Here is a 16,503-nt window from a genome sequence, read left to right as displayed (position 1 = left end):
ATCAGTTGGTACGACGTAAGCGATGGCCAGACGGATGGCCGAAGGGTCGTTAATCCGTAATGAGTTTAAACTGTCAAAACATGGTAGCTAAGAATTCATCACAACTTATATAATCACATCTGTAATACTTATTAAATATTTCACGAGGCATAGCTGCACAAGGATAGATAAAATCTTGAACGGCAATTACGAAAGAGGTATCTTTTGCTTCATTTCTGAGGGGAATATCGGTGCGCAAGAGTGTGTCTGCATCTCACGACTGGTTTCATTGTATACACATAGCAGCCCAATCTCCCAACCGCGGAGTCGCCTCAAGCAACAGGAACTATCCTCCCACTCCCCTAAAACACATACCTAAAATCCGGATTCTCCTTATCCGTCAAATCATCAAACGCCCGCGCGTGCGTGATTTTTCCATCCACCTGCTTCAAGTCCGTCGTCCCCTCGAGAGCCAGTGCGGTCGCTGTTGTGATCTGCTTCGCCTTGTTGCGGCGCGTAAGCAAAAGTCGCAAGACCACTAGGAAGATGTTAAAGAGGACGTAGAGGCAGAAGTGCGCTATGAAGCCATTCTTGTAGCGAGGAGCATCGCTCTTCTGGAAGATCTGGGGGGCGGTCATGTTCCCGGCGGCCCAGGCCACAAAGGTCATGGCCAGGGCGGTAGATTTCTTGGTTTGGCCAGCGATGTTGCGGGAGATCAGAGAAAAGATGAGATTCCCTTGTGCAAGGTGGAATTGGGTACAGTAGAAGGCGATCAGGAGACCGACGCGGGTTTGGGGGGTGGGTGTAATGGAGTAGATAACCGCGGTTCCGATTATGGGAGGGCTGTGTAGTATTAGCTGGAATACAATACTAGGGTTAGATTCTGAGGAAATTCACATTGTCCATGTCTATTTATTTTGTTAGATTATACTTTGAGGATGGAATAGGAGGAGACTCACATGCATAACCAAAATAGTCTGGCCGGTTGTCTGACCTAAGGTGGCACCACCAACCATAATCAAAATCGTCACAGCGCCCTGTGCTATATTCAAGAGCTGGGTCTGTAGAAGAGTGAATCCGAAGGACTTGATGATTATATTCGAAAACACGCCGAGGCCACCGATGACAAGAGTTGAAGTAATCTGCAGCATGATATAGCACCAGATAACAGGGTCTTTAATCGTCTCAAGAGCCTGGTAGACCTTGTAAGTCTTGTTTTGAATCCCAGTGTCATTAGATCGGACACGCTCAACCATCATTCGCTTCTGGTCCTCGGTGAAGCACTTCGCCTTCAGTGGAGAATCAGGCAGCCACCAGCCGATAAAAACTGCCCAGCCGCACGTCACGCATCCTAGAACGAGAAATAGGAGTTGCCAGGAATAGATAGAGTGCCCGACGTAGTGGCTTGCACCCCACGCAATGATACCTCCGACCTATGTCGAGGTTGGTTAATGGATTTTATTAGGGAGTCATAGAAATTACCATTAATTGTACTCCAGTCATACAATACCAGAGCGAAGTTAGGACGGTCTGTTCGCGTTTCGTATACTGAAATAGGTGTGTTAGATGGTGCTTGCGAGTTAGATTTTGGGATATGTTGACTTGCCCACATGCTTGTCCTGATGTATGTCAGTTTTGTTTTTCAGGGAATTTAAAGGAGCAGATGAGCGTACATGATGATAAATGCGGGTTGTATGCAGGATTCAAACATGCCAAGCAGGAATCGGACTACCATTAAGGACTTAAAGTCTTTGGCAGCTGCTGAACAAGCAATGACAATGCCCCATAGAAAAACGTTGGCTGCGACATATTTTGCAACAGGAAGTTTTTGTAGCAGGAGGTTGGTGGGATACTCTCCGACAAGCACTCCCATGTATAATATTGTGCCAAGCCAACTGAGATCGAGGTTAGACCTGGGGTGTACCCCTTTAGTAAATCGAGTCGAAGAGAACAAACCTATAATCTTGGCCAACGAGGTGAGCATCATCTTGGATACCCATAATCGAGGCGAAGCCAAGGGTGCCTTTGTCTAAAGATTGGCAAAAATAAGTTCCGAGCATACATGCTAGGATTCTCTTGTTGACTGTCCAGAAAAGCGCGTTACTAGTCTCCTCGTCGACGAAGGTAGTATTTCCACCCACGTACTTAGCGGTCTTCCAGTCAGGGTAAGTTAGTAAACGAACATCGGTATGATATGAGATTAGGAACAAACCTCCTGATCTTCATTTGTTTGGTGATAGTTTTCCTCAGCGGGCTGGGTGCAGGGAGCTATCTCGTCATGGCGAACCTCCGAGGGTTTCTCTTGCTGGACCATGCTGCTAGCTGCGCAATATTGTCTGTTGCTATTTTGGTTTTGGGTGATAGAGAGAATCAGCGTAATGAGCGTTATGAGAGTTGAAATGGATGCATGCAAGATATATAGCTAAGACATTTAATCGCATTGGCCGGCGCGGAGAAGAGATGGATACTAGGACTCAGCGGCTCCACTCTCTCCGCTTCACCCCGTATGGGGCCCCGCAGATTTAGGACAGCGAAGTAGATGTGGGGAAACAGTTACGAGGGGGGTGTGTTGTGCCGGAGAAAACTCCGACACTTCCTCCGCTCTGATAGTACGTTAGGAGATGACTAAGAGGACTAGAGGGGGCCCGGTATACCTAGCAACCTAGCTATATTCAACGGATGGCATTTCCACTGTAAGAGCCGGTCTGACCTGTGGAATTATGAGTCTGCGATGCGTGCAGATATTAGCTGCTGCAGAGAGCAAAAATAAAAAGGAGGAAGGTCTGAAATCACATGATCTGTAGGTAGTGTAAATTCTTAAATCCCTCCAACAGATCGGTACCCCGCACGCTACCTTGGTATATACCCCTGTAGCGTGCTTATGTGCGAGGAGCACGAGCCTTCTCCGCACCTCTGGGCTGTTCAGCACCATTTATTTATGTTTGTAGAGCCTTTGCGAATGAAATGTTTAAATGAAATGTGCGAAACTTTCGCGCCTACATCGAAACATGCGCAATAACGTTGCCGAGAATGCGGTGAGCGATGATGATTTACACGTACAAGAGTCGAATACCGGCAGTGGCAAGGGACACAAAGGAGGAGCAGAGGATGATGGCCCAGCGTGAGTTGCATGGTCTTCCCTGAGAGGAAAGGGAACCAGCCAGACTGATGATATATCTAGTTGCCAGCCATGCCGCAAGAAGAAAGCAAGATGCTCGAGGAAGCAACCCTGTTCACATTGTGTGAGATTCAGTAAGCTGCAATATTTAAAAGCTATTACTGGGTTATTCTAATATCTTTTAAGATGTTGATTGTGTGTATGACGACCGAAAGATGAAGCCGGGGTTACGGACAGGCGTAGTCGAGAAACTCAACCAAAGGGTCGGTATGTTTGGGCCGTTCCCCTTGTTGTTCTGCGTCGCGAATATTCAATTTCTATATTCCCTGCGCTCTCGTTGCCTTCTATTGGAAAGTAAGCATGAAGCTCGTTCCATCAGTCTAATCTTGCGAGACAACTGAACACATCATGGCCATGCTATTGCCTTCCTTAGTTAGCAGTTATATTTGATATGTAGCCGCTAACAACATTTAAAGCGACCCTGGAAAATATGTTTCTTGGGCAAGGGGTCCTGTGGCAGCAGGTCTGGAATTGCCTGAATTCCATCCAGGCTCAAACACCCACATCCTTGGACTCCGCCACAAATGCCGGCGAGACACTGAAAGTATACACAAGTCGACTTAAGTCTACCCTATCGCATCTTTCGGCCGACTTCGATCCATCTGATGGTAGCATAACCAGCCCATTAAAGCGTCGACGCGCCTACAGCACAGGAGAAGAAGAGCAACAACAGAGGCCACAGCCAGCACCACAGTCAATGTTAGAGGACAAGGAATATTGCCTCCCCCCAGATGATTTGATCGACGCCTTGGTCGATATTTATTTTCGTAGTATACATCCCTGGATTCCGATTCTTCATGTGAAGCAATTTCGTGAGCGAATGGCCAATCCCGCCCAGCGTCAAAAATTAACTACGATATTCCACGCTATTGTGTCTCTGTGCATTCGATTCTCCAATGACCCGAGGGTCAGCAGCGCCGAAGTGAGAATGAAATATTCCACGAAGAGCAGGCAGATAGTAATTCTGCAGAGTATGGAATCCTTCTCTGTTGAGAATCTGCAGGCTCTCGTCATTTGTGCTTTCGACACCGTAAGGCACTCCCAGCTGTCACATGTGAGGATATTTGCTAACTATGTTCTAGATTGGCAGCGGCCGTGGGCCCTCGGCCTGGTCTATTGTTGGAAGTATGACGAGGACCGTTGAGCAGCTACAACTAAGCGTAGAAGAAGAGGATCAATCTCAGTCTGCTGAAGAATTTCTCATCAAGCGTATGGCTTTCCTCCCTCCGTGTAATAGTTGGATAGAGAGAGAGGAGCGTCGGCGCGTATTCTGGAATGTTTTCTTGATGGATCGATTCTGCAGTATAGCCACTGGGTGGAACTTCTCATTAACAAGTGCCGATGCCAAAAGGCGTCTTCCATGCGAAGGAGCATTGTGGGAGGAAGGCAGGCCTCTTAAATCCCCGACGCCGTATTTCGGAGTTGCAGATAAAACCGCTGGTGGAGCTCTGCCATCTTGGAGGCCCGAACTTGAAGACCAACGCCTAATTGGCGGTTTTGCTTATTGCATCGAGGCGTCAGAGAGCCTGAGTCTTGTAACAACCTTTTTCTTGCGACAAGCTGTGAATATGTCCAATGATCAGGACGTACAGATGTGGTTGATGCGCTTCAAGGAGCTAGACTTAAGGCTCGTCCAGTAAGTTTCTTTTGGCGATTGGCTTCCAGTTGGTTTGAATACTGCGAATATACACTAATATCGTTTTAGATGGAGGTTGTTTTTACCCGAAAAATGGCGAGAAGCGTGTGCATTAAATGCCGATGGTGTCCTCGATCCGAACTTGACCTTGGCTCACATAACTCACAACACAGCCGTTGGGCTCCTGCACCAGGGAATCGCCTATCCATCGCCAGAGTGGCAAGCGAGGTCCATTCGGCTCCCATCCACCTCAAGCGCCGAAACATGCCTAGCCGCTGCTATGGAGGTCTCCATTATCGCGGAAAAATATCTGCAAGACTCCATCTCCCTCACAAACCCCCAGTTCGCATTCTGCCTCTTCATCAGCGGGCGAATGTTACTTGCGCACACTTTGCACTATAATATTCCTCTACCGCAGGAGTTCGATTCCTTGACGAACAGCCTCCGAGAGATCTCGCGGCGCTGGAATGGCCCGCATGCCCAAGATGGGTTATATGAGGTATCTCAAAATCTCGCCTCCAAGTTCGCCTCACGATTAGTTCACGCTCGCGATCGAGGCCCGCACGCCCTCGATATCCGACAAGCGGCATACTCGGAGGATAATCTCCAGAATTCTTCTGCGCAGCAAACAGCATTTGTCTCACAACTCACACAGCCCCAACCAAGCCACACAAACCGTAATGACACTCTGCCAAATAATTCCATCTCCCACTTAGCCCTGCCGATTGGCCAGCAACTAGTGAGCGGCGGCACCATTATCACCGACCAGGAAGGTTCACCAGACAGTATCTCACTCGCCTTCCCGCCCCTCCCCCTGGCCTTCCAGCCCCATTGCGCTAACCCCTCCCCGGGAATGAGCAACATACAGCAGCTCAGCGAGTTCTTTGATTCCACAGAAAAACAAGGACAAGGTGGCATGGAGGATTATGGACAGGAGGGGATGGGGTATGGATTTGAGTATCAGAATCCGTTAACATATTCGTTTTTGCCGACGCAGAGGGTCAGTATGTTTTCCGGGCAGAATGGGAAGGAAGGAGAAAGGGATGAATAAGTAGAGAGCGGAACTACTGGGTTGAGAGGTTAGGCGGGAGGCGATGTAGGGGAATCGAAAATCCACGGTATCCCTAGGCACGGCGCATTGAAAGTCATATTTTGGCGTGGCTATTATTCGACTGTAGGGACTTGTAAAGTTTTATAGAAATTTAGGCATAGTATGGATCTCAAAAGGTATCTAACATTGCATTCTATATGACCTCTGTCTCGCCATCTACCAAAAAACCACAGAGTCATCACTAGCCTATCTATGTATGTCACCCAAACTCACAACCCAGCTCTTTCCCAAGCCACACTCAAACTTGGCCCGCGATGTGTCCTCCAATTCCCATATCTAGCAATAAGTTCCCAACAAGCAAGAAATAATAATCCGCATAAACCAGCCCATGATCCGCCCACTGTCTAGGCGCAAACTCATAGTTATTAATCGTCGAACCCTCCAATATCGTCTCCGCGCCCTTCCCCATTTCCACTTCTAACTCGCCAGATTCGTTGCTCGTCCCATGCTCAACGGAAGGGATCACGATGGGGTCGCTGTGGAAGTGTGCCGGTGGAGAGAGCTGCGTTGTGCACAGCCCGGAAAGGATGTGGAGCGCACCTTTTAGGTAGGAGGAGGGCTGCCCAAGAGCCACGAGTGAGGTGTGCAGAAGGAGCATTCCATAGCAGGCTATGATCCCGGCGCTGGTGTCAGTGAGCTGGATGGATGTGGCCGGCGCGGAGAAGTCCCATGGTGGGACGCCGCTGGAGGGAAGGTGTGCGAGGAAGTAATCTGCGCAACCACGGGCGGTGGCAAGAAAAGAAGGGTTGTGCGTCCAGTTGTAGGTCTGGGCGAATCCGGTGATGGCCCATGCCTGGCCGCGAGACCAGCAGGAGAAGTCGTCGTAACCCTGGTTAGTCATCTTGGCCTTTACGGCGCCGGTAGCTTGGTCGAAATTTACAACGTGAGTAGTGGAAAAGTCAGGGCGGATATGGTGAGTCTGCGTTGACTCGGCGTGGGAAATGGCGATGTCGCGGAGGGCCGAGTCGCGGAGTTCGGAAGCGGCCCAGAAGAGGAGGTCGAGGTTTAGCATGTTATCCTGGCTTCATAATTAGGTACTACAAACTAGAATGCTGTAATTCGTCTGAGGTTTGATGCAGAACTTACTATAATTACCAAGAAGTCTAAGCTTGGATCTGTAAACGAATACCTCTTCGTAACACAGGTGTCCCAAGACCGTAGGCATTTTGTTTTTGAACTATATCGAGTGGCTAAAGTTCGTGCGGAAGTTATCAGTGTTTCATATGCCTTCGAGTCATTTTCAATATCCCAGGCCTTCCTTGCCCAAGGGGAGATCATGAAGCTGAGGTCATGGGTGGTAGTAAGAAGGGAGTTCTTGTGGAGATTCACCGTCCACCACTTGCACGCATATCTACCATACAGTTAGCATCAATTTAAGAAAACTAAGAGCAATAATATGGAGGTTCAGATGGGAGATTATCTCACTGTAGTTGAAGCGTATGTGGGGTCTGAGGAAGATCAGAATATGACGGAGGAAAGGCTATCTGAGGGTACTTTCGTTGCCGCTCTAAAAGGAGGTATAGGGAGCCGGGGAAGAATCCAGATGTCCAAAAATCGGACTCCCGATAAACGTATGCTGTGCCTCCAGGTTTTGTAAATTCCGGATAGAGGGTTGGCGGAGCTGACTAGAACCATGTTAACATTCAATACTGAGCACCTAATACCATAATCCGCACCTTATTCAAGGCCCGTTGCGCAACTCCCCAAATCTTTGCTACTGTTGAAGCGGAGTACAATGCTGATAGACATCCATTCGCCGCTGGACTCATGCTCAAAGAGTTACTTATAGGTGGCGTTACAAGTCCGATGCCATTGGCCGGTTTATAGGGTTGCACAGTCTTCCTGCGCTTCTATGTTCCAATTTAGCATTTTCCTTCCAAAGTTGCTCGTGGATATAAACTCACCAAAGAATCAGCATCGCCAGATAACTCGCCGTTGGTAGCCAATGTAGATTGGGCTCTTTTTGTCGAGGCCACCATGATTAGGGCGGTGGAGGGGATTTGAATTAAGATAGATGGCAAAGGGAGAAGCTATAGGTCAAGGCAGCCTCACTCTCTTGTACTCGTGTCATGACCATGTCGAGCACAAATGAGGAAATTATATTTATGATACCTATGTAGACTAGGCTACCAGTTTATTGCGGAGAGTTACAGCCCGCCTCGAGTCCAAAACTCTAGGGGGCAATGTTCAGCAAGGAGGCCAGGAGCCAAAGAGGCTCCAGAGTAATGAACACAATGCTCACTCGGAGTAATCGGACCGTCGGACCAAGGGATAATTACACGGAAGGTTTCCGACTACCTCGCCCGGCATTAGTGATTGCTCGATTTACCTACCTTCTATCAATGAAGGTCGCGATGTTCCTTGGCCGACTAAGGGGCCATCTCCTCTCCGGGCGCCGGGGGAAGTACCGGGAAGAGCGCCGGTTCTGCGCACAGGCCATGGCCGACGATCTCAAGGGCCAATGCCAATGCGAATATGAAAGCACACTACCATAGGATTTGGATTTACTTTTCTCCGCATAGAATGTAAGGGTTGGCTCTACAAACGCCGATTGATAAATGCTTGTTTAGTTTTTTTCAGATACATGTATGCTAGCAGTTCTTGCGCCTAAAGGTTATTTAGTCGACCAAGCATGAGTGCTGCCCTGCCAGTTCTAATCCACGCCTTTGCTATAGGATTCTCGAACCGAATCTTTCGTCATATTTTTCTCACGGTTCACATTTTTAAGGACAACAAGTTCAAACTTTAAAAGATTATATTTTAAACTAGTTTGACAGCGTTGATGTTTCCGTTCCCATCCGGGCCAATAACTCCACCCCCCCAGATTGTCCGATCATTGTCGTTGTTGAACTTGCCTTGTCCGGGATATGACCAAATCAATTCTCCCCAGCTAGGCTGATCACTGAGACCGCTTCCAGTTGCTAAAAATTGACAGTGTCAGCTGTGTTCATACTTGCAAAGGAAAATTTCAAATACTTACGCCGTTGTTCTCCTCCAACAGCGTCCTTTGCTTGTTTTGCCTTAGTAGTCCATGGTGCTTTGAGACCTCTCTTAACAACATATTGATAGTAGATGATCTGCAATATTAAATTATATTCTCTTGTCGGTAAGGGGCTACTCACATCCCATACGTTTGGGCTAGTCGCGCTAATTCCACGACTGATGTTTGAGGGCTTGGCCCATGGCCCATTAATCAAGATAGCCTCGCATCGATAGAACTTGGGATCAAATGGCACGTCGTTGTTAAGGTTAAATTTCGCCGCATATTCAGCGGCCTTGAGAAGTAGATTGTCTCCCACAGAGTAGACGTCTACTCCTTGGGATTGAATCACCCTCGCTGCGTAAGCTGCCCACCCAAGCCCAGTGACAGCATGGCCTTGGTCTCTCCCAGTTTCAGAGCCCTGTCCAGTTTTCGGATGGTAGTTGCCATACAACCCTCCGCAAGGATCGTTTTGATACGCGTTCAATGCGTAGTTATACTATAAAGGGTCAGTTTCGTGCCTTCTGAGAGAAATGTACATTTTTACCATCGATATATCATCGAGGTAGACTGCAAAAGAAAGAAGAGCCTTGATGCTTGCCAATCCATAATTGGCTTGTCCAATTATGATTGACTGTCTTGCAAACAGCCAGTACAGTTGGTTAGAGAATCCTGATCCACCAGAAGCTGCCGCACCCTTTTCGACCCAGTTTCCTTCCCACCTCATGATCTCCGCTGCGTTCACAAAAATATCTCCTTCCAAAGCAACCAATAGCGAGGTATCAGTACCAATGATGTCCGTAAGGTTTGTTCCCCATGCATCTAAGATGGTAGTAGACCGTTCCCAGTGACTCTGGTTCTTAGTAATGTACCACATCAGTGCGTTCTGGTATGCAGCACGGGCGTCGTTTGTGAAGGTCGTATAGTTACTGCAACGCCCTCGACAGAGAACTTGTTTAGGTCCTTGCATCACATACTTTGTGGCGTGTTAGCAGCCACATAATTGAAGGTTGATACAGCCAACTCACTGAAGCTTGGGAGTACGAGTCAAGACTGAAATTAGCATATGCACTCTTCCACGGATCTTGTCCCTTGCTAACACCAAGTCTGATACGCTCCAAATCATCATGCGTATGCCACAGTCCGGGATGAACAAATTCGCCGAGCCCTTTCTTCATCCCCTGGACATTGCTGACTGGGTTGATGGGTCCATTAAGGACTGGGAGGCCATTCAGCCCACCGGTTCCTGCAACGTTATCCGCCAAGAACGACAGTGCAACAATGAACTCGAAAATCTAAAACCGAATTAGAAAAAGAGCTTCTTTGTAAACGCAATGAAATATGACGAAGCACTTGTTGATTGTGCAGAAAGGCATACCTTCATGATGATATCCGTTGATAGGTAGTTAATAAAGCCGTGTATTACAGACCTATTATCCAATTTCAGAACGAAGAGTGGGAATTCTCTAGAAGTAATCTAGATATTATAATTAAGAAATTCATTGAAGCTTCCAATGGAGGACTCCAAACATATGCGGGTGACGGGAGCTGTAAAGCGGAGTCGGACCTAGCCCTTCTCCTTCTCTAAAATGAGCATGAGGTGTGCAGTTGAAATACGGTATGTATATGGCAGGGGTATTATTAAACTTGCAGGCTTATTACTCACAGTAACTCCGCATCTCAATTCGAGTGATTAACGAGAATCGTCGACAATAAATTCCCGGGCGATCTGGCGGACCTCGGCCGGTGCAATTAAAGATACTCAAGGATGTCAAGATACCATCACAGGACTAAAAGGCCGGAAAGCATAGTGTACTGGCCAGTGCGATAAACTAGGTATTATTTAAAAATTATTCTCTCGAGAGCACTAGCAATTTGGTCTGATGACTAGAAACATTCGTCAAGGTGATGTCGCTTTCGATGGTTCCGAGGTTCTTCCTGTCCCATACGTCCCTGGCCTTGTAACGGGCCCCGAGATTCTCTGGCTTGAAGATGCCATTCAGCGGAATCGTGATATTTACTCCAGACTGCCCTTCGTTCAAAGCTAGGATTACATATTTGGAGTTTCCAGTGCTTAGTGGACCAGCCCATATCTGAACAGAACCTTCGATAGACAGATCCGGCAGGTACGAAGCCGCAACTCCAGCATTATCTTGAGATATAGCAATGGCGTCCTTATTGAGAAGAATTGCAAGCGAGGACTTAGAAATTGTAGTTATGTCGGCGCCGATGATAAGTGGTGACTTGAGAGCTGCCCAAAATGAGAAATGCGTTTGTTCTTCAAACTCGGTCATGGTGCCGGTTCCAATCTCGAGCATGTCCATATCAGCTGGAAATTGTCAAATTTTTGCCCAAGAAACTTGGAAAGGTGTGCATACCCCAAGACCCAGGAGCCTGAAATCCAGAAATCTCTCTCATCTTTCGAATCATGGTCAAAACACTAACACCCGCATACCCGGTATTAAGGCAATACGCAGTCTTACAAACACCGCTCTTGTCAGCTGCAAATGAAGACGTTATATCGCCAGACATGCGGTACGAATCGCTGAACTGGTCTGCCCAAAACCAGGGAAACTGATTGCCCCACTGGCAAAGGGAGTAAAATATGTCTCTGCCGGAGTTCTTGAGAGAGTTTCCCATTATCGTGAAGCGTTCCTGGGCAGAGAGGGTATTGGCCTGAAAGCCTCCGCAGTTATCATATTTGAGGTAGTCTACTCCCCAAGAAGCATATGTCTTTGCATCAAGCTCTTCGTAGCCATAACTGCCTGGGAAGAATCCGCAGTCATATATACCGGCATCACTGTTTAATTAAGTACATTTCTATTATGCCAGAATGGAAGTGGTTTACCTATAAATACCAACCTTGAGACTTAATTTATGGATGTATTTTGCGACTCCCGATATTCCAGATGGGAAGGTGGTTGAATTGGCTTGTTGGCGACCATTTGCATCCCTAGTATAAGCTTGCCATCCTTCATCGATGACTACATATTCATATCCTGCTCGCGCTAGTCCCGTGGAAACTAGAGTTGAAGCAGTATTTTCAATGAGACTCTGATTTATATGAGACTTAAAGGTATTCCACGTGTTCCATCCTTTTAAGTCACACATTAGCAAGCTTCTAAGGATTTGGCTTGGATGACAAAATGGTAATCGGCGAGACAAGCTCAAAGTAAGACTGACCCATCTGTGGTTTTGCAGAACTAATCTTTCCAAGGCAAGGACTGCCGAAAGCGACCAAAGCAATGACGGTGATATTTTTCAGCATTTTTAGTTTACTCTCTGGGAAAGCCATCTTTTGCACAAGAATAGGTCAGTCCTCTGCCATATATTACTCTCCGTCGATTTTATTTAATTCACGGTTTCGTTGCTTCCCAAAACCCGAGACGGGGCTATCCAACGATCCCGGAGAAAGTATCGGACAAATTCCATGGGTCTTGAGGCATTACAGCGGCCTGCCGCACCTAACCTTGCCCATTATCCGGTGCGAGGACATTATATCAAACTATTGCAGTATTTACCGCAAAGAATGCCGGGGCACATCCGAAAAAGCAATTCTAAGTCTGATTCTCTTTAGAATAGTGTACTGCTGCTCTGGGCCGTTGCTGGATCGGTTTATTGGTAGCACTATTCCACTGTCAAATCAATAATAAACGCAGTTCACTTACTTCTGTTCTCACAACTAATATAAAAACTGCAAAAGATGAAGCTTTGTATCTTCTCTGTGATCGTTCTCACTGCTCTTGGGCTGTGTGATCGCATCGATCGTGAGCCTCTCACTTATGCCACGGTGCCAGAGGGAACTTATGTCCCACCTAAAAACTCAAATGTTACGACTCTGCTAGACTTTATAAAATCGAGGGATGACCTTACTTCTCTTGCAGGCGTTTTAGCAGAATGTGGAGGTATGCCGTGTCTTTTTCCCAGCGAGAATAGAGGCCTAATTCCAACCAAGGGTTTCTTCAAGCCTTCGATTCCCAGGCAACTTGGTCCTATACGTTCTTTGCACCATCAAATACAGCATTCAACAATACCGGAGCTTACTACTCCACGTTTGTCGCAACACCAAAGGGCAAATGGTGGCTGGGCAACCTAATCCAGCACCATTATATCCCGAACACGCAGCTTAAAACCTCGGCGTTTAACACATCGTCAACTCGCATCCAAACGGGTAGTTTCTTATATGTCGGGACTCAAATTGTCGGGGGCCAGCTGGTGCTCAACGATGTTTCGATTGTTACTGATGCGAATCTTCCCGTCACGAATGTAAGAAAAACGATTTCATAAAATAACCATCGCTAACATACTTTTAGGGGATTGTGCATGTTATTGATCATATCTTGGACCCCTCAGCACAACTGTTTATGACGGACGTTACTAAAACGAGTCAGGCATTTATTGCGGGAAGTTGTTCAAATCCATTACTACCTTACTGCTAAATGTTAGGTCCGAGGGATTAAAAATCTCACAACATTTCTCTTCTTCTCGAAATTATCAAATGTGGAGGTGGGAAACAAAAAGCGAACCTAAATATTAGCTCCGTGAATTCTACAGAAGCTCATTCCATCATAGAGTTCACCTTTGTTCCAATTGTTTGTAGTAACTCGTCGGGAGGTGGGGGAATGGGTTTTTACCTATTCCTTCATTCGGAGACTATTTTAAAGCTACTCTTAAATTTTCAAGAAAGGCATTTAAAAGTTGTTTGTTAAAGTGCAGTTTGACCAACCTCGTCATTCGCTTTCCATTGACCAGCCAAAGTTCTGCCCTTGTCCACCGCCTTGGACGTGCCCCAACACAGTGAGACGCGCGATACTCTCCAAATTTACTCATACCTCGGAGCCATGTAGACCAATGTCTCCACCACCGGTGGTGAGCCACGCCATTTTCCAGAGGCATATAATGTAGCTAATAGACTGTGAAGACACCATCGCCTCACCGCTTCGTCATAAAGAACCCTAGCCGGCCCGCCTCAAGCCAACATGCACCCCAGTCCAGCGCGCCTCAGTTTAAGGCCACACCGAGATTCTCTTTTGCAGCCTCGCAGGGCGCAGGAATTATTGGATCTCAGCATGCTGTGAACACGCCTCGATTTAATACGGCTGCCAGCATGGGGGTGAGCGGACATCGTGGAAAGGACGATGAGCAGGATGATCACGTGGCAAGATTAAATGAAAGGCGTCGAGCGGCATATGCGGATTTACACTCACAGACATGGGAGGATGATGAAGAGGTAGCCTTTCAAAGCCCGGCATTGAAACGGAGGAGGCTGAGCTTGGAACCGATTCTCAGCTCCCAGCCTTGCGATGGTGGAAATTATGGCGATACCAATGTTGACTTCGAGGATGAGGATGAAGAGCTTGACCAACAGAAGCATGGTCATGGAATGGATGATGACTTTGAAGATCTGCTCGCTATGGAGCCGCCAACTTTGTCGTCACCACCTCCTCCAGCTTATCGCCCTCCTCCCAGTGCTCCGCGCTTCGTCCTCTCGACACCTTCGAAGCCCACTTCGTCCACACCTGCTCCTATTGAATCCGCCGATGCTTTCCTCCGACCACCACGCTTCAAACCTCCGGACGAAGAACGCGAAGCAGCTGTGGAGCCTCTCCCAGAGCATTTCTCCCCGCGACGGAGGGGGCAGAAATTCTTGGCCGGAGGCCTGGCTGCGGAGGTTAGAGGCTGGCTTGTCGACCGTGAAAGTCAGGCGGCGAGGAGTGCCAGGAATCCTGTTCGAGAAGATGGATGGAAGATCAAGATTGCGGTGGATGAAGTTACAGGAGGCTATGGGGCTGGGATGACTCTTGTCAGGGGTCGTCGGGTGGGCAGCAACAGTTATGAGGGGGGGGGTGTATACCCGATTCGTATGATGCTGGGAGGAGAGGAGGGAATGAGTGAGGGCATTAGAAAGGGAGAACAAGCGGCAGTGGGAAAGGTGGTTGGTGTTAAGGGACCTGCTTGGGAGGTCGATGTTGATGGTGTGAGATGGGGGGTGAGTGCCACTTGGAAGGTACTTAATTGACGTGGCCTATGATATGGACTTGTAATGTATATGAAACGAAGAAGCGAAATAGGCTGCTTGCTATCTAGTAGAAAGTAGCGTTATTATTGTGCTACATGTAATATTAGAAGTCTTCGTGAACAACTCAGAAAGCCTGATACGTGCCACCACATATGACACAGCCCCGCCGATAAGCGATTACGTAGCCCTCCAGGTAACCACATTAACATCACACATCCAAAAGCGAGCATATGTATCCAGACCATCAACCATTTGCACGAGGCAAGGCAAGAATAAAACCACATCCATCAAACACACCAGGCAAACATTACTCATGGCACGGGTTCTCGTGTATTCCATCGCGCTCGTCGCGTTCCTCGGCGGTTCGTCCCCTCCCTCCCCACCTCGAGAACACCCCCACATCCATCCGCACATACTAACAACCATCCAGCAACCGTCCTGACATTAACCTCCATATTCCTGCCTAACTGGCTTACAATCGATTCGCCAATCAGTCCAGATGATCGTCTCAGGATAACATACGGCCTCCATCGCGCCTGCAGCTCCCTCACCAACTCATGCCGCCCCTTCCCGTCCTCGACAGACTGCCTCGCGCCCTTTTCAGATGGACCCAATTTCTGCACCATCTGGCGCTCCGCGGCTTTCTTGATGTCGTTTACTGGTATCCTTGAAATCGTCACACTCATCACATTCGGTATTATACTTGCAGGTGGCCTACAAAAACGGGCGGAGGGATGGAAGGTGCTGGTGGGCTTGATGGGAGTGGTGGTGCTTGGGCAGGTGGCGAGCACAGCGATGATTGCGTATCTGTTGGATTATGATGAGAGGTTCTTCCCTGGGTGGGAGTTGGGGCAGAGCTGGGTTATGGGGACGGTCAGCTGGGCTGTCGTGCTGTGCACGGCTGGTGGAGTGGGCGTTGCGAGCTATCTCTTGCCTCTTGAGGGAGGATATGAGTTGATCCCCAGTGAGAGGGCCAATAATTAATAGGGGGTTGTAGTGATATGAAGATGAGCAGGTATAATGGGAAAGCGGGATGGGTATATATTGGCTGGCGTTTGGAGGACCATGAGTCCGGGGGATCCGGAGGGCACCACGATTGGTATTTTGCAGGCAAAATTAGCTGATGATGGCCCTGTTTAAACTATTATTTATCTTAGTTTAGTTGACACTATTGATAACTAAATTTAATACTTTTTTTCGTTAACTGTTTTATTTTATTTGGGTAATAAATAAATAGCAAGTAATATTAAAGAAAGATGTCAGGAAACAGGAACACGCAAAACGCAAAACAGGTAATGGGTTTCTCTGTCTGTCACATTTCACTATAGATCACAGCAGAATTGAAGTTCCTATTTCTACTATATTTACTGCTGTTTTAAGGTTCTATTATATCATGATACATTGCCAGTTCGGTAGGCGGCACCGTACTAAAAGCGAGTGTACCATTACGTCTCTACTTACTATAACACTCTCACATAACTATTATTTCTATATGAACCCCTCACCTTCAACTCGAGACCAAACCACAGACAAGTTAAAAAACAAGGTTGTGTTGTACCACCTTTCAGATCAGCTATTAGCACGTGCGTTTAAGTTCCGT

At 47.6% G+C, this 16,503-nt stretch overlaps 7 protein-coding genes across 7 annotated transcripts; 3 read left to right on the top strand and 4 right to left on the bottom strand.

The window, feature by feature from the left end:
• Positions 1–180: 180 nt before the first annotated feature.
• VE01_09290 (uncharacterized protein) lies at positions 181–2,710 on the bottom strand. Its single transcript, XM_059464050.1, has 9 exons — positions 2,634–2,710; positions 2,192–2,582; positions 1,936–2,132; positions 1,653–1,874; positions 1,586–1,598; positions 1,462–1,527; positions 939–1,412; positions 877–887; positions 181–822 (listed from the first exon to the last, which is right to left on the bottom strand). The coding sequence occupies exons 2-9, from the start codon at positions 2,291–2,293 to the stop codon at positions 342–344; spliced, it is 1,566 nt and encodes a 521-aa protein (XP_059319314.1). The 5' UTR covers positions 2,294–2,582; positions 2,634–2,710; the 3' UTR covers positions 181–341.
• A 144-nt stretch (positions 2,711–2,854) lies between these two features.
• On the top strand, positions 2,855–6,086 carry VE01_09289 (uncharacterized protein). The gene is made up of 6 exons (XM_018278703.2): positions 2,855–3,100; positions 3,161–3,231; positions 3,284–3,364; positions 3,574–4,187; positions 4,240–4,793; positions 4,863–6,086. The coding sequence occupies exons 1-6, from the start codon at positions 2,952–2,954 to the stop codon at positions 5,842–5,844; spliced, it is 2,451 nt and encodes an 816-aa protein (XP_018126141.2). The 5' UTR covers positions 2,855–2,951; the 3' UTR covers positions 5,845–6,086.
• Positions 6,087–6,142: 56 nt separating this feature from the next.
• On the bottom strand, positions 6,143–7,883 carry VE01_09288 (uncharacterized protein; the record flags this gene model as incomplete). The annotated part of the gene is made up of 5 exons (XM_018278702.1): positions 6,143–6,922; positions 6,991–7,255; positions 7,330–7,529; positions 7,581–7,754; positions 7,809–7,883. The coding sequence occupies 5 exons, from the start codon at positions 7,881–7,883 to the stop codon at positions 6,143–6,145; spliced, it is 1,494 nt and encodes a 497-aa protein (XP_018126140.1).
• A 781-nt stretch (positions 7,884–8,664) lies between these two features.
• On the bottom strand, positions 8,665–10,268 carry VE01_09287 (uncharacterized protein; the record flags this gene model as incomplete). Its single annotated transcript, XM_018278701.1, has 6 exons — positions 8,665–8,825; positions 8,885–8,981; positions 9,027–9,383; positions 9,432–9,860; positions 9,913–10,179; positions 10,263–10,268. 6 exons carry the CDS (start codon positions 10,266–10,268, stop codon positions 8,665–8,667), a joined length of 1,317 nt encoding a protein of 438 aa, XP_018126165.1.
• Positions 10,269–10,734: 466 nt separating this feature from the next.
• Positions 10,735–12,179, bottom strand: VE01_09286 (uncharacterized protein; the record flags this gene model as incomplete). Its single annotated transcript, XM_018278700.1, has 4 exons — positions 10,735–11,213; positions 11,263–11,684; positions 11,733–11,979; positions 12,068–12,179. 4 exons carry the CDS (start codon positions 12,177–12,179, stop codon positions 10,735–10,737), a joined length of 1,260 nt encoding a protein of 419 aa, XP_018126156.1.
• A 408-nt stretch (positions 12,180–12,587) lies between these two features.
• On the top strand, positions 12,588–13,323 carry VE01_09285 (uncharacterized protein; the record flags this gene model as incomplete). The annotated part of the gene is made up of 3 exons (XM_018278699.1): positions 12,588–12,789; positions 12,840–13,150; positions 13,198–13,323. The coding sequence occupies 3 exons, from the start codon at positions 12,588–12,590 to the stop codon at positions 13,321–13,323; spliced, it is 639 nt and encodes a 212-aa protein (XP_018126166.1).
• A 412-nt stretch (positions 13,324–13,735) lies between these two features.
• Positions 13,736–15,887, top strand: VE01_09284 (uncharacterized protein; the record flags this gene model as incomplete). Its single annotated transcript, XM_018278698.1, has 3 exons — positions 13,736–13,753; positions 13,806–14,859; positions 15,334–15,887. 3 exons carry the CDS (start codon positions 13,736–13,738, stop codon positions 15,885–15,887), a joined length of 1,626 nt encoding a protein of 541 aa, XP_018126163.1.
• Positions 15,888–16,503: the final 616 nt, after the last annotated feature.

Source organism: Pseudogymnoascus verrucosus (genome assembly GCF_001662655.1).
Source record: "Pseudogymnoascus verrucosus strain UAMH 10579 unplaced genomic scaffold scaffold_63, whole genome shotgun sequence".
NCBI classification, from domain to species: domain Eukaryota; kingdom Fungi; phylum Ascomycota; class Leotiomycetes; order Thelebolales; family Thelebolaceae; genus Pseudogymnoascus; species Pseudogymnoascus verrucosus.
The sequence above is the reverse complement of the archived record's forward strand: the minus strand, read 5'-3'. Positions and strand labels throughout refer to the sequence as shown.

Excerpts from the sequence above, each read along its gene's own strand:
- VE01_09290 (XM_059464050.1), bottom strand. The coding sequence starts at position 2,293 with ATGGTCCAGCAAGAGAAACCCTCGGAGGTTCGCCATGACGAGATAGCT. Across the intron at positions 1,875-1,935 it reads CTCGTTGGCCAAGATTATAG|TTGGCTTGGCACAATATTAT; the intron begins GTTTGTTCTCTT and ends CCTCGATCTCAG. Across the intron at positions 1,413-1,461 it reads TGACTGGAGTACAATTAATG|GTCGGAGGTATCATTGCGTG; the intron begins GTAATTTCTATG and ends ACCTCGACATAG.
- VE01_09289 (XM_018278703.2), top strand. The coding sequence starts at position 2,952 with ATGAAATGTGCGAAACTTTCGCGCCTACATCGAAACATGCGCAATAAC. Across the intron at positions 3,101-3,160 it reads GCAGAGGATGATGGCCCAGC|TTGCCAGCCATGCCGCAAGA; the intron begins GTGAGTTGCATG and ends TGATATATCTAG. Across the intron at positions 4,188-4,239 it reads TCATTTGTGCTTTCGACACC|ATTGGCAGCGGCCGTGGGCC; the intron begins GTAAGGCACTCC and ends ACTATGTTCTAG.